The 16,693-nt window shown below is 30.8% G+C and overlaps 1 protein-coding gene and 1 pseudogene across 1 annotated transcript; both read right to left on the reverse strand.

Moving 5' to 3' along the window:
- Positions 1 to 1,202: 1,202 nt before the first annotated feature.
- LOC128191659 (uncharacterized) lies at positions 1,203 to 2,941 on the reverse strand. The gene is made up of 4 exons (XM_052863844.1): positions 2,753 to 2,941; positions 2,550 to 2,668; positions 1,488 to 1,698; positions 1,203 to 1,350 (listed from the first exon to the last, which is right to left on the reverse strand). The coding sequence occupies exons 2-4, from the start codon at positions 2,662 to 2,664 to the stop codon at positions 1,203 to 1,205; spliced, it is 474 nt and encodes a 157-aa protein (XP_052719804.1). The 5' UTR covers positions 2,665 to 2,668; positions 2,753 to 2,941.
- Positions 2,942 to 8,589: 5,648 nt separating this feature from the next.
- On the reverse strand, positions 8,590 to 11,367 carry LOC128167809 (uncharacterized; annotated as a pseudogene).
- Between the last annotated feature and the right edge of the window lie 5,326 nt (positions 11,368 to 16,693).

The following is a 16,693-nucleotide window of genomic DNA, read 5'->3' on the forward strand; positions in this document are numbered from 1 at the left end:
TTGGACCTTAGACATATATTTGGTTTTCTTAAGATTATGACAGATCTTAAGGACGTTGTTTACTCTGGATTTGAGTTCTCAAATTCGGATTGTTAAAAAGTTCAATGTGACATAAGAAATATTTGTTCTAAACACAAAAGTACTTATGAAATGAATTATTATTGACACAACATTCGATATATTTACTATATTATGGAATTGGGATCAAACAAAGTTGGACTGTTCGCAAAACAAAGGAAATTTCAGATTTTGGTTTTCACTGAAATATTTTTGGTAGTCCTATAATATTTAAAGTTAAAATTTTATTTGATTTTTACTTAATTTTGCACATTTTCTGTTGGTTTTATATCACTTTTTCATTTAGACAATCGCATGGCACACACTACAAAAATATTGAAATTGCTTTAAAACGATAAAAGACACCATATCTGATTGACCTCATATAAATTTGATGAAATTAGAGTAAGGTCAAATTAAGAAGTTTATTACTCTAAATGTTTGAGTATCATCATCATTCAGATTTTTGTTGAATTGAATCAAAAATGGGTAGGGATTTGAAACTGATAGAGGAAATTTGGACTGGAGTATTTAATAAAAAAACCTGAATGATTTTAGTCTTAAATGGACCTTAGTCATAAGAGAGTTTTGTTAATAGGGCCCCTGGAATATTTGTTCATTGACCCTGCTAATACTCATGTATGCCAGTACCTCCTGAAATCATTTGATTCAATATGTAATGAACTTTGGGTGCCCTGACAGAGGAAAAAAAAGAGGGACCGTCAACGTACATTAAATATATTTTCTGCGCTAAAAATTTAATGATACAAGAAGCAGCCCATATTTTTATAACAATAAATTCTACAAAATGTATATATTCGCGCCAAAAAAGTTGCGCTGAAAGCAATTATATTTGCCATTATTAGAATATATCGCATATTTTTTTCTGCATGAATCCTAAGAATGTTTGTTTGTGTCATATTTGATAATGGGTTTTTAATAGAACTAATATAAAAATCACAATTGGATAAAAAAAAAAGACATCTTAAAATTGTAGGATCGGGGAATTTTTGTAGGTTAAGTCGGGTTACCCTAAACACACAACTTTTTTGTTAGGCCTTAGATTGTTTCTTAAGTAAGAAAGCAATAGAATTGTATAATCAGATAGAGAGAACATTGAATACTTGAAGTCCTTTAATTTATGCTCATGCATTGACACAGACATTAGTAGCCAAAATAACACAGGCGGCTTGACCATCGCATTCGTCCGGATCACTAATCGTAATGCAGTCTAAACATTCCTCAAATCCACCTTCGTTATGTGTCAAGAAACGGGTTCTACAAATCAGACTCCTTGCATCTAAAAGAAAAATTTATGTACAATTACCAATAATATATATCTTATGTAACTCAACTCATTATTCTCAATATGTACAATTTATGATTGTATAAATTTCATTGAAAAATAAAGAAATAAATAAACCAGAAGCCTATAGGCAACGACTTGACGCTGTTCTTCTAACTCCCTCCGTAAGTTTTCCAGCTCCTCATTTAAAGCCACATTCTGCTCAGTGCAGGTGGCGAAAGCTTCAAAAAGGTCTCGATTATTTCCCTTACAATCCGAATCCAATCGCCGAATCTGCTTTGCACAGGCATCATTGCGAAGATGTAGGGAAGATGCAAGGACGGAGGAACATGTCGCTAAACAAAACTACAGTGTTATTATCAAGTTCAAAAATTACAAAGTGATGTCAAAAGGTCTTTGTAAATCGGACTTTATATTCTTTATCTGGCTAAAGCATATTTTCTCAATGTAACGTATTTACATACACACAGTATTTTATAATTTTATATTTGTAAACCTTTTTAAAAATTAAAATAAATTCATGGTCAATTATTGTACATTTGAATGAATGATTAATTTTTGGATTTGACGTTCTTCATTTGTATTTTAAAATGTCTTATACGACCTACTGTATTTTTATGTAATATATAATAATTCTGTCGGTATTATTCATTTTTATTAAATAAAAAAAAAATGTTCGATTTTTAAAATATGCATTTTCTCTCAAATTTCGCAAACTCTTTTATTTTTTTTTTTTTTTGAAATATTATAATTACTTCTTTCAAGTATCATGAACTTAACAATTTTACTTTTCATCAATAATTTTTTATTTAAAACATGAATAAATTGTTCTGACCCTTCTTGACTTATGCATGTACATGTATTATTACATTGATATATCATGCATAAATTGATACTAAATTTTAACCTTTAAAATATCTTGTTTGCAGTCAAAACAATTTTTTTCAGATTCTCAGAAAAACCCAAAAACTATTTACTTTAAATAATTGAAAGACAATAAAGATCTCTTATTTGTGAAATCATATTTAATTAAAATTAAAATACTAGTCAATACTTCATGCAGTAGATCCAATCTAATAATATTCTTTATGAAAGAACTTTATCTTATATTTCAATATATTTTTTTCAGATAAAATGTTTTTAAAATACTAGTATAATGTATTTAAGACTAAAACAGAAATCTTACCAGCTATAGCCAGGCCTCCCACAGTGAGAGCATCGGGACAATTTGGACATTTCTGTGACGTCACCAATCCAGCGGCGATAAATAAGGCGTACACGGGTGCTTTTAGAGATTTCATTTGACTAAAACAGTAATAAAATCTAACAGGTAGTCAATTAAATTAATATTACAAAGTAAGCCGAAAAGATCAAATACAATGTACTTACACTGCCGTTCTTGTCGTCGAATTCGTACATGTATTTAACAAGTCACCTGTTTTATAGTGCGTCAAGGTAGCGGCAGGTGTATACTAGTCAAAAAAGGGACTAGTATATAGTTGGTCCCTGATCTCGTCAAATGAAAAAAAAAAACCCAAGTTGTCGATACTTGCCAACGCCAATAATCACACGAGACTATATACAGAATTGAACTGAGCAATGACCCGTACCTAACAAATTAGAACTTTTTTATTGTAACATATTTCCAGCACTTTACCTGGGATGTTGCAAAAACGCGGAACGTAAAACGGAACGGAATTGAAAACGGAAAATCTTATCTAATGTTTGTAGTATTTACTTGATGGATTTGTTAATCATGCTGAAAACGTATACTTTATATAATTTATATTTTTTTTGAAAGATTAGCAACATTAGATTATTTATTCAAGAATGGATATTTTTCTCAAAATTAACAGTACAATACATGCATTGACCACTATATTCTCTCCCAAAATATCATCGATTCACATTTTGCTGAATAACTCGATATTTATATATATCCCAGGGTTCAAGCGAATTTCTTTGAGAAGCATGAACAATTCTCAGTATTCATTCTTTAAAACGTCCTATTTAGCTCATCAGCTGGTTTCAATACACGGCTAAAAATAAGAAGTCTACGGGGTTGCATTTCAACAGACCTTGATGATAACGTTGAAAAATTGTGCAAGGTCTTCTGAGTGACTTCCAAATGGAGAAAAGATGTCAGCATTTCCCACTATGAATCTCCGTAAGAAATCTGTTTTCGATCCTGTGAATTTTTTCGATTAAAAAATGATGATATGTCAATGAAGTTTTCTTGGATATTTCCCGTTTCATCTATTTCAATTGCATCTTTTACAGGTATATGTGTTTTTTTAAATGGTCCAAATGTGCATGAATATTAATTTTTGGGTTCGACAGACTATAGTCCCAATGTATACTAGAATTGGAAAATCAAAATAGGCAACGTGAAGAGCTCTCTATTCGGAACATATGTATATAGCTGCAGGAATGAACAACTGACAAGTTATGCAAACGTACGTAAACAAAATTAATTGCATTGTTAAAAATACTAGTTTCACCAAGAACCAGGTAAAGTATTTTAATTTTGAATGACGTCAGTCGTACGTTTTTTTTTTTCATCTTCACGATACTGTATCGTCTGTATGATTTAAGATCGTATAGAACACTGAAAATTTAATGTTGGTGTACGATATACAGCATATTTGGAATATAAATATACTCATAAAACACATGCAACGCTTTCACTAACTGTGCACGTTACGCTGATATGCCAGCAATACCAAATAAGAAAAATAAGTAAAAAGTACTAGCTAATTTACTTATGTAATCATGTTAATATTTCACTTTTCGTATACATTTGATTTTTTTTCCATTTCGTACTTAACTCAGGCCAATTTAATGCAATGCTATATTTGATAGACATTCATAAGAATATCAATAAGACAGCCACATGTTGATAATCATTGAATAGATATGAATAAATGATACAAAGTAAATCGTTTCTGGACAGTCTATACCCTTTTAGAGCTTTCCGTTCCGTTCCGTTTTCCGTTCCACGTTTTAGCAACATCCCTTTACATGATATTCCTGAACCAATAAAATTATTATATTTGATTTAATTGTTTCTGATTGACTAAAACCATAGGAGGAATATATTAAAGGGAAGATATATATATTGAATAATCATGTGTATTAAAGATATAGAATTAGCTATAAACTAAAGAGATATCGACACGATTCTCTATCAGAATTTTATTTTCAATTCTTTTAATGAATAAAATAGTTTACTTGCGCATTTTGAATAATTTACTAAATTTTGACAATTTACCATTCAATACATCAAAAATGAAATTATTGCGTGGACCCTGATGTCCACGCAGAAAATATATAAGCGAGGTTAAACCGGATGCTATGGGGAAAATTCAGCCTGCGCGTGAGCTAGCCTGGTTCCTGCGCGTAATGGGTAGCTCAGGGAACCAGGCTAGCACACGTTTATCTGAATCGGGATCGGGATTCCGTGTCATATGCACACATAAGTTCAAAGGCGCTGTAATTGTAAAGTTGTCGGTAAACAGTACAGAAACAAAGTATTCCTTTTAAAAAATGATTGGCATGTGATATAAACTATCAGTATCATGAAATAAGTTAATGTAATGCCGAAACTACAACATGCATCAAATAGCATAATCTGCAATGTTTTGTTACTTCCCGATTAAATTTTTTTAAGCATATAAGTATGATTGAATAATTATGTCACTGTATAAAAGTTTAAATCTCAAGAAAAATGCATCATATGAAATTTTTAATTTACACAGAGCTGTCACTTCATAGTTAACAAAGTAGTGCGAATCGTAATGTGTGTGCAAATAGTAGAATTCACCGAATGCCTGATACTGTACATGCAAACTTCATTCATAGATAGATCATAATTATTTTAGAAGTATGAATCCTTTAAATTCTGAGATAAAAAGTCAGGGCTATACATACATGTATACGTCATACAACGTACTTTAGTGGTTAAAAGCAGAGGGCTAGAGTCGGTGGAATCTCTGATAATCTTAAGGCTTTCACGTTTTCGTTGGAAACACATACAAATGGTCCACGTATTGTTGTCTTTTTTTAAAGGACAGCAACTTGTTTACCCTTTAAAGGGACTTGGACACGATTTGACTTAAAATTTTCAAATTTTATTTTTTCATTTTCAATGTTTATACTGATAAATATAGAAGTTTATAATGCTATGTAAACATTTGAAAGTTAAAAGAACATACGAAATAAAATCAACAGTAAAACTTTAAATGATGTTTTTTAATCGCTTTTCAAGTTTTATCTTTATAAAGAATGTTTTTGGAATACTTTGTGACAGTACAATACGGTCAGTGCAATTTGCATATTTACCTCGTGGTGTATACCAGGATGAACTCTGTTTCCTTCATCAAAAGATGTATCATTTTTCCTATTTGATATTACGTGAAGCCAATCTTGAGGCAATGTCTAGAAAAAATAGAACAATATTCCAATGACCGAACAGTAAACAGTGCAATCCATCACCTCCCAGGTAAATGTTAGCGCCAGACGTGATGTCGGGGGTTTATATCTATTTTTTTATTTGTCATAAACTACACGAATATGATGATTGCAAAGGGTAGGTATACCTACATATATGTATGTATCTATGTGATTTGGGTTATGTAATGTTCTGACATTATATCTGAATGAACCATGTGTTTCCTTCAATCAGAAAATGCACCATATTTCCGGTCTGGGGTACATTTACATCAATATTGAAGTCAGGTGATCACAGCTGAAAACACTGACTCACTAACTTGTAAGGCTATGTAATTGCAGTCATTTAGCTGGTGGTTTAACGGGAAAAGTCGGATTGACCTGTCGTAAAGCTATATAGTTTCAATTACTTGCAATTAACTTGCAATTAATGTGCATGAAACCCACTTTTTGTAAGTTTAATGATTATACAATTTAAAAGTAAAATCGTTAAAAAATTGAAAACTATCTGCGATTCATTAAAACACTGAAAAGACGAAGTGTTCTCTATCTTTCGTGAAAATGTTTTATTTTCAGCTTCATTGGTTTTTATTGAATAACATGAAGAACCTGGGTGATACTGTTAATAATTGGAGAGGGTGTTTGGGGGAGGGATATTTTTGTTTGCCTGGGGAATCTGATGCTTGATTTTTAAAATTTACTCTGTACAATAACATTTAGACTTGAGGTGTATTCATTGAGAAAATCAACAAGCGATGGAAGCTTGAACAGACTAAAAGATTGGTTGAAAGTTATTTGATTTGGATGTGAATGTACATACCTTGACCAATGGGAATAAGGACTGCCATGAACTGCATCTTATCTCCATAGACTGCCTTTTTATGATCCTATTTCTTCGCTAGTTCATCGGGCTTTTAAACATATACATGTATATTCCAGAGATTTGGGGTTAATTTAATCAAACCACATCATTGACTTTCACATATAAAATGCATGGCAATGATGGATTTTTGTAATCGCTGTGGGTACCTCAGAACTATGCTCGTCATGGGTTGACACTCTAGAAGAGTACACACTGCGATTCTTTCCACACCATCAGTCCGGGGTGGGGGTGTTTAATTGTTTTGCATTCCTATATAAGTGTTGCAGGTTGGTAGCTCATTAGCTTCCTTGGTGGAGTGCTGGATTCGTATGTCAGATTACCGATCCTTATGTAGAGGAAAACGCTGTCCTTTTCACTTGATCATTTTGTACAAGACAGTCACATGTTTACAAAAGGTTTGAATACAGCACAGATCGGTAATTAAGCTAAATCCCAATGGAGCATGGTTCATTTCACATTCACCAATTCATTAGAGACTATCTCTAAATACATAAAACTTTAATCACATGCTTTCTCCACCCCATTTGATCTATGTTTTCCCAACGTCTGCTTTTGCCATGTTGTTGTGACGTCTTTTTTATACTTCAATACAGAAGAGTCAACAAAGGGAAGTAACTTTAAGTTGGATTTTGTGGAAGAGCGGTAACTTCAAAGCCAATTTTGATTGCATTTATTAGACCAAGGTCTTATCTTATTACAAAAATGTTTATTCCCGCTTTCAATTGCCTGCTTAAAATTAAATTGATATTATTTAATGTGCCTGTTTTTCACTATTTTATAAGCTAAATATATGAAACAAAAACCGATGGTATTGTTATCTGTACATTTCACTTAAATCAATTTATGTGTACAAGTGCATTGATTACTTGCTTATAAAATTAAACCAATGTCATGATCAAACCTTCATGCATTTAGGGAGCATACGAGTTATTTATATAATGGTACTCTACTGTATATGTCATTTTGGCCAGAAGCAAAATGTTTCAATGTCGTTGCTATGGAAACTGAGTATGAACTGTCAAAAATATACCCACAGAGAGTCTTCATATGGAACACTCTTTCAAGTCAGAGAGGTAAAATTCAATTCTATGATAGTGCGTGGCCACGTATTTTTGGTGTTTACAGAGAATTGATGTTAAAATCTGACGGAAGACCTCCTCGTCGCTCGCAACGAGATCGTGTCTAGTTTATATTTATATTTACAATAAAATTGAAAGAAAAATAAGAAATCTGAAAAGGAATTTTGTTTTTGAAGCAAAGACATAAAGGACTATATATGATATGGGCCCAAAATGGCCCCCTAAAATGAATATCATTATTTTACTGTAATTCTTCATTTCTTTGTATATATCTGATGTTTTTACATTATGTTCATTTTGATTCATTTGCCAACAATTTAGAAATATGGCATTGTAAACACAACCTTTTCCCGCCATTTTTGCATTTTTAGCAAGTTATTGACGACGTCTTTTGTTGCAAAATAGATGCATGAGGATTGTTTTTGGTATCAAATATTTGCGCCTAATGGTAGGAAATTATATCAACCAGTTAAAAACTATTGCAAGTTTTTTGTGCGACGTAAATTGCAAAGTTTTGAGTATGTGAAGAGAGGTATATCTCTACGACATTTTAACCCGAATTTAAAAAAAAGTTTACAAATAATGTATAACATACTGTATGTCAGAATCCAGTATACATTAATATTTTAGGTCATGTTTGGTAGTTGATAATAGTTTGCTGGTTCCAGAGAAATATATTTAATGGTAAAGCGTTAACGCTGCAAACAAAAATTATCATTGCATACGTCGGGCAGATCAGAAACCCTTGACCTGGGACGAATGTGGTCACACAATCAAGCTAAACAGTTTAAAAATAAGAATTCTACTACTTTCCATCAAAATTTATTGCAAGTAAAGTGACAGAATATTTTTTTGATATGCATCTTTTATTAATTCTCATTGACACATGCACCAATTCGATTAAAAAACAAACAGCCAGGTTGGATAATGCATTCGAGAGCAGTAGTAATTACAACGCATCTCTTACATAACTCAAAATTGGCAATACCGTCACAAACCGCGTCCGATAAATCTGAAATACAAAAAGAAAAGGATATTAGTAGGGTAGGGCCTATATGTTTTTCTTTTTCAATTAAACGAGACCATGTTCAATTTTTTTTCTAGATATTTTGACCAGATTTATTGCTTCAACATCAATTATCATTTTGAATTATTTTTTTATTTGATTGATTAAAAAAAATTAACCGGACATCTACCATCCCATTTTCTGAGGATTGTATAAATCTTTTTATTACCTAATCAAAGGGATTTTGTTGTTTTATTACAAATTAAATATTTGCGTCTATTTTGAACTGCCGGTCAATAGACTGCGATCTATTAGGCCGCCGGTCAATAGACTGCGATCTATTGGACCGCCGGTCAATAGACTGTGATCTATTGGACCGGCAACGTATATCAGAACGCATGTATGTTATATTGTTAAACTTTCATGTTAAATACTGAAATCTGATTGGTTAAGACGCAGTTAATAATATTTACTATTACCCTCAGCGTTAGCAACGCACTTGGAAACGGGTAACATTAAAAAATGTTACATGCGCGAAAATTATGCGCGTACGGTTCGCTGTAGAATTCACGTTATTCCTATATAAAAGCAGTAAAATTTTCTTAAAAATTTTAAAAAAGACATTCAGTATAACAAAATAAATAGTGCCTGTTTGGGAGGATAACAGTTGAAATTGACACCCCTCGAAAACCATTGTCAACCTCCGCTTCGCGTCGGTTGACAATGGTTTTCTCGGGGTGTCAATTTCAACTGTTACCCTCCCAAACAGGCACTATTTATATAATGTTACATCCTTTCTCAGGGAATGTATATTATTTAAATTAACGCGGTTTTTAGAGCTTGGTGAAACCAAATTTAATGTTATCAAAATGGAGTATCAAATAATCAACAGTTTTAAAGCCTCATATAAGGTAAAAGACTATTTAAAATGTAATGGGTTGAAGACTCCTCCTTCTTTGTGTAAAATAATATTAAATTGAGATGTTGTAATGCATGCAGCAGGTTTGGTGCATGTAAAAGATGGAAAACTAAAAAAAGAATTAGGTAATAAAACAATTATTTAATGCTTGAACAGTCAATAGATCAGAATTTTTCCCTTGGTGCAGGGAACAGCTCAGTATGATCTATTGCCCTCGGCCGTTGGCCTCGGGCAATAGATCATACTGAGCTGTTCCCTGCACCTCGGGAAAAATATTCTGATCTATTGACTGCTCAGGCATTAAATAATTGTATATTATTGCAAAAACAAAAATCACAATTCATTTTAATAGTGGACCATCTTACTTGTTCAAGGGATTGTATCTAACTTCACTTTTTTTCAAGAGCCCATAAGTCAAACAATTGCATGTTGAAGTAAATACAGTTTATCTTTTAAAAAAAGAAAAAAAAATTTGTTGCCGATACTTTTCTTTTGATGCTCATTCGAAAATGAAAAAAAGTTTGATGGGTTTTTTTTCCAAGACCGGGAAATGATGACGTTGTAAGATCCATTATAACATTTAACTTAAATGATATCTAGGAAGCACAATAATCAAATCATGACTATTGCTTATTTTATATTAAACCATGGTCGACTACATTTCTGCATTTTAATTGCTAATTAAAGATGATTATACCCACTTGACAAAAGCTCACGCTGTTCTTCTAACTCGTTCATCACAGTTTCCCTCTCCTGATTCAAAACCACATTTCTGTCATTGCAGGTAACGAGAGATTCATCAATTATTCGTCTTTTTTTCCGTGCAGTGTTTATCTTTACTTTTAACCTGATCAGAACAAGCTTCATTGCGTAGGTAAAGTGTAGAGGCAAGGACTGATGTGCACGTTGCTGAAAACGTTAGAAATATATTAAGATTAAATAGTATAAAAAAAAAGGCGTGGAATCAATTTAGATACTTTCGCAACGTTAAGTGAACAATGTAAATGACGCTTACTCTTGCAGGGTATGATTAACAAATAGCCAATATTAAGCATCTTTTTGCTGAATGCCTCCCAAAAATGTAAAAAAAAAAAGAAAAAGAAAAAAAAAAGGGGGGGGGGTATCAAGAATTTGTTTTAGTTAAATTGGTTCAGAATCTCTTTTCATCTCCCATTTCAACTCACTCTAGATGCATGGAGTTTTATTTTGAATAAATCATTCTATCTAAATATATTTAAGTACAAATGTTTAAAAAATATTGGCTTCTGAATCTAAAATTACTAAACATGAGCATGATTTAAAATTATTGATAAATGGTGTACTGTGGATCTATTATAATTTATCATTATACATACTTTCGATGAAGAGAGAGAGTTCGTATTTCATATGAATGTTTATAAATAAAAACATACTATAGATTTGTCACAAAACGAGCCTACCAGCTATTACAGCAAGGCCTCCGCCAACAGCAAAAGCAGGACAAGGTGGACATTTCTGTGACGTCACCAGTCCAGCAGTGATAAATAAAATATACGCGGGTGCAATCAGAAATTTCATTTCGGTTGTAAAATAAAATGTTTTAACACTAAAAAGCCGCGCAATAGATTATTAGAAAACCAGGAACACCAACAAACCACTATCGCTATCGTTAATATGTTCTTACAGGTAATGTTGAATGCATTGTGCGAGTACGTGTAGGGCTCGCCGTTTTATAGCGCGCCAGGGTATCGGTGGGTGGATACCTGTCAGAGTAGGGACGAGTGTATTTCTAAATGGTCCCCGTTCTCATCGAATGAAATAACACAAGTTGTTTTCATCTGCCAGGAGCAAGTACTGCACCATTAAAAAAAGATGGCAAATATACATGTAAGCATAATCTTTAATGATTCAAACTGGTTATGAATTTGGCAATCATTGTAGAAAAAAAATCTGACATCATCCCCTAACTCGGGTTATGTATTATTTTACTGCAATGTTACCTTCATTATTGCAATTGGTTTTTAATAAACTTAGGAATACAAGTGAGGATGTTCCTCACCTTGACTTGAACTAATTATTTTGCTATGAATTAGAAGGTGATGATTTCTGTTTGCAGGAGCAGGGACGTACACATTAGTAAGTACGTCCCTGGCAAGAGTCAATGATTTTGTCTTACTTGTGAGGGTTATCAGAAATTTGTAGACAGACCTTATTTTAAAATTTTATTGATAATAAAACAATGGGTTCTACGTCGGCGAGGCGGTACTTAAAAACTAAGCACAGATATTTTGTATACACTAACAATCAAGGAATAAAAACACTGTTATTGTATTAATCGACAAATAATTGCGAGTTTTTCCAAATGATTGTTTCATATAAACGAATAAAAGGGGGGAAAATAAAGTATGCTACTCGTAAACGCAAATCTATAATAAATGTAAAAACCCCTTCGTGGGGCCCCACGTCGATAGATTTATATGTTTTGAGGAAATTTGATCCTGTTACAAAATATGGACGATGTGACTTCACTCCATGATAAAGAATGAATATGAATATATAAAGTCTTCCATTTAGAGGAATTATCTAGAGAAGAAAACAAACAAAATTATGTTGTTAAATTGTTAAATTTCCCATTTTTATGGTATAATTTTCCATTTGCATTGTATAATTTTCCATTATTTATTCTATAATTTTTCATTAGTATTTTTTTTTATTTGTATTCTATAATTTTCTGTTTGTATTGTATAAATATTCATTTGTATTGTATGACTATCTATTTGTATTCTTAATTTTCAATTTGTATTCTATAGTTTACCATGTGTATTCTATAATTTTTCAATTGTATTGTATAATTTTCTATTTGTATTCTATAATTATACATCACAAATGAAAGATAATAAGATACAAATTGAAAATTATAGAATACAAATGAAAATTATAAAATACAAATGGAAAATTATGCAATACAAATTGAAAATTATATAATACAAATGAAAATCATACAATACAAATGGAAAATTATACAATAAAAATGAAAATTATAAAATACAAATGAAAATTATAAAATACAAAAGCAAAAATATAGAATACAAATGGAAAATAATAGAATACAAATTCAAGATTTTACAACACAAATGAATATTTATACAATCCAAATGGCAATGATCGAATATTGCAACGTTTGACATGCCATATTAATCGGCACAAACATGTTTTTTAAACTAAATTATTACATTGGTTCCATATTTTTACCGCGCAGTTTAAAAATATGTATTATGGCAGCGTGTATAGCTTTAAACAATACTGCCTATTTCTTAACAAATGTATTTCATTAAAAATTTCACCACTTACAGAAAATAAGCCAAGAAATTAAAATAAGATTCTATCGATATAACTATCGATAGTTATATACATAAGACAACATTTGTTTATGACGTAAGTCGACGAAAGTTTTGATTTTCCTTTGTATATTATCAATGTCCAAATGAACTGTATTTGATAAGAACATTTTCGTAATATTTATATAACATTTATTTACTTAACAAATGTCATATTTGTCAGATATTTTGATTAATCATGCTGCTATTACACCAAAACAAATATGTTTCTGAAATTGTATTACTTTCAATATTAATATATGATCTAAAAATGAAATAAGAGTTATAGTTCTTGGCTCAGAGTGCATAATGCTACAATATTAAAAATGTTAACCAGAAGTTTTATATATTGTCACTAAAATGTGGTACATGTATGTGTTATGTGTATGAACACATGTGTGTGGTTTTTTTTTTCAAAACTCTTGAAATTATTCACATTTAAAAAATGCAAATATTATCATTATTGTCAGTCATCACGCTTCATTGGAGGGACAGTCCATTCTTCCGCATGTGGTACTTAGTACAACTTATGTTATATAGACGAAATTTATCTACTTTGTAAAGCATTATTTGACCAGTATTAAAAGGATGCGATTATTTCTTCTTATACAGGTGTTAAATAAGTAAAATGCAAGCAACTGTCTTATTATACATTGAAGTCGATGTTGCATTTGATGTTACTTTGATGCACACATTAGCCCGGTATGATTCAAAAGTTTGAGATGAAACTAATTCTTGAAAAAAAAACCGAATTAGCTGCTTTCTGTTGTTACCATATAAAGGTTTATAACAGAATTTAGAACAATTGAAAATGTAAAAATAGAAAATATCAAATTCAAATACAATATTAATTACATTAAAATCTTTATGATCATTTTATTAGCATTTTGGTCAAAGTTAATCAAACCTTAACATTTCTAATGAGGAAATAAAGATGATTGCTTAGAAATTTCTTAAACTGTTGCACTGAAGAACAAAACTTTAATTACAGAAATGCCCAGTTTCAGTTCAAATGGAAAAATTCCACATCTGAATTGGACAAAAGTTGATCTCTCATTTTTGAAAATTTAGATTCAATGTTCGGTTCAAGCTTGTAATTATTTTTAAAGATAATGTATGTAACCTTCATTGTTTATTCTGTTCAGAACAGTGAATTGAAGATGGAAAACTTTTTCTTTTATATTGCCCATTGAATAAAAATCTAGTCCATAAAGATGGTGAATTTTAAAGAAATTGATAATAGCCAATATTTATTTAAATGTTTCATTGATCAACAATAACCAACTACAAACTGCTAGATTTATAAACTCTGCTTACCAACAGAGGAAAAATAATTTTCAACAGTAAATATGTTAAAATATTGTACATTAAAATCTAACTAATTAATGTCCAGAGGTTAATATTAATATTATAAAAATTCGAAATCATATATACCTGTATGTTTAATGTTACAAATGTATGTAAAGTGACTTATTGGTCGAAGTAGCCTGGTGCAAATTACGAATTTTCGTACTTTGTATTACAGATCTAATTTATGTACAATGTCACTATGATAAATAATTACTTACTTACCGACTTACATTTCAATTATCATTTAAACATATTTTTATTGAATAAATTCAATAAAGATCGGAGAACATTCAGAACAGACAAAGCCATTATTATTCCTTTCCTTATATAAGCAGGTCAAGTCTTTCTGATTTTCAAGTTTTAACTCATGAGTATACATTACGATATTCATATCTTAAGTTATACCAATGTAATTGATAAATAATATAATGATTATTATATAGTGAATTGTAGAGCATGTATTGGAATTATGATTAAATACAACAAGATGTAAGAGATATCGAAAAAAGTAAAAAAAAATTTCAAAATTATAAAACGGACACTTCATAAATAACTACAGTTTCCATGTAGCTCTTCTTCTAATAGAAATACCTTTAATGTGGAGATTAAGATTGTTAGCTTTATATCAAAGTTGACAATGTAAAATATGTTTTTCATGCTACCGACATTGAACTATTAACACTTTACTTCCAAGCTTTTAAGCTTTGGGTTTTTTTTTTTTTTTACATCTTCACTAAGATTATACCAAAGCTTAAAAGTTAAAGGGAAAAAACCAGTTTGTTATAATATGACACAATTTTACAAATTCAAAAACTAAACTGAATTTTTACTGATTGAAACTAAACTAAATTTTAAAATCCGGATCTTAAATTTTGCGTATGTTGAAATGGGAAAATGGATGGATTTCTTAATACGAATAATCTGACGCTGTACAATTAATTATCTTTTAAAACTAAATGTCGTTTTTGTATTGTTCTTCTAAGAGGTAAAGGTTACTAGCAAAGTTCACCATACAAACGAGATCTGGAGGAACATTTAATGGATTGAATCGAAACAAAACTTTTTGATAAATAAATAAATGGTCGATTACAAAAATCCTACTAGTTTATATGTTGTTTTTCATTTGTTGTTTTTTTTTTTTTTTGCTTTGTTTTTTTTTTTGTTTTTTTGTTTTTTTTGTTTTTTTTGTTAAATAAAGAAAAAAAAATCCTGATTGTCATTAAGAAGAAATTGGAATAATGAACCGACTACGGAATAAAATATGTGTTATTGGAAAAGGGAATAACAAATAAGTTTGAAACTTACCATTGCCGATTTTGACATGGACACTTGAATTTTGACTTTTCTTTTTTGGTTAGCTTGAATTTTAAAAAAAGATCTTTATAAAGGACTATATTTGATTAAAATGACCTCTAAAAATGAAAATTATCATTTACTGTAATTCTTGTGTTTTCTTTATACAGATATACATGTAAAGTTAATTCATCATTTTGATCCAAACGCCCACAATTTAGAAATATGTCATCATTTTTGCATGGGTCTTTATGTATATAGGCGTAACCCAGCAGTTCTGACACGCTCTTCTCTCTCTCTCTCTCTCTCTTTCTCTCTCTCTCTCTCGCTCGCTCGCTCGCTCGCTCGCTCGCTCTCTCTCTCTCTCTCTCTCTCTCTCTCTCCATGTATTCTTATTCGTTACTTCATCATTGAAATTTACCACGCATTTCCCGTCACAATATGTATCAAAGCTTGTATGTTGTCAACTATAATCAATATAGAATTGATAAGCATTTCAATCACATGAATTCATTTATATAAATATACGATGCTTGTTTTGTAGTTTTTCTAATTTTTTTAGCATATTGTTTATTTATATTTTCCCCTTTGTCATCTCATCGTTGCAGTTGTGGAAATAAAAGTGCTTTGAAAGGTATAAAATCTACTTATTTTCTTATCGGAGCGCAACCAGCCGTAAATTGTCACAGAGAGATAGAAAGGGTGACAGAGATTAAATCAATTTCTTTGTTTAATGGATAATTGATTTCTTATGATGTATATATCAATATGAATATATCCTCTAAGCTGGCCAATAACAAAAAAAAAACAAAAAAAAACCCCAAAACAACTAATCATGATGATCTATGCGAAGTAATTAAAACAGCTTAGGTTTTCTGTAGAAAATAAATAAAACCACCATTTCTGTCAGACAATTTTCTATTTTTATTAACTATCATATGTATCATTCGTGCTTGAAAGGTCAAGACAGTCATCTTATAGGCTGTAGTTATGTT

The sequence above is a fragment of the Crassostrea angulata genome, chromosome 1 (assembly GCF_025612915.1).
Source record: "Crassostrea angulata isolate pt1a10 chromosome 1, ASM2561291v2, whole genome shotgun sequence".
In the NCBI taxonomy this organism is placed as follows: domain Eukaryota; kingdom Metazoa; phylum Mollusca; class Bivalvia; order Ostreida; family Ostreidae; genus Magallana; species Magallana angulata.

Excerpts from the sequence above, each read along its gene's own strand:
- LOC128191659 (XM_052863844.1), bottom strand. The coding sequence starts at position 2,664 with ATGAAATCTCTAAAAGCACCCGTGTACGCCTTATTTATCGCCGCTGGA. Across the intron at positions 1,699-2,549 it reads GGGAGGCCTGGCTATAGCTG|CGACATGTTCCTCCGTCCTT; the intron begins GTAAGATTTCTG and ends AGTTTTGTTTAG. Across the intron at positions 1,351-1,487 it reads CGTCAAGTCGTTGCCTATAG|GAGTCTGATTTGTAGAACCC; the intron begins GCTTCTGGTTTA and ends TTTAGATGCAAG.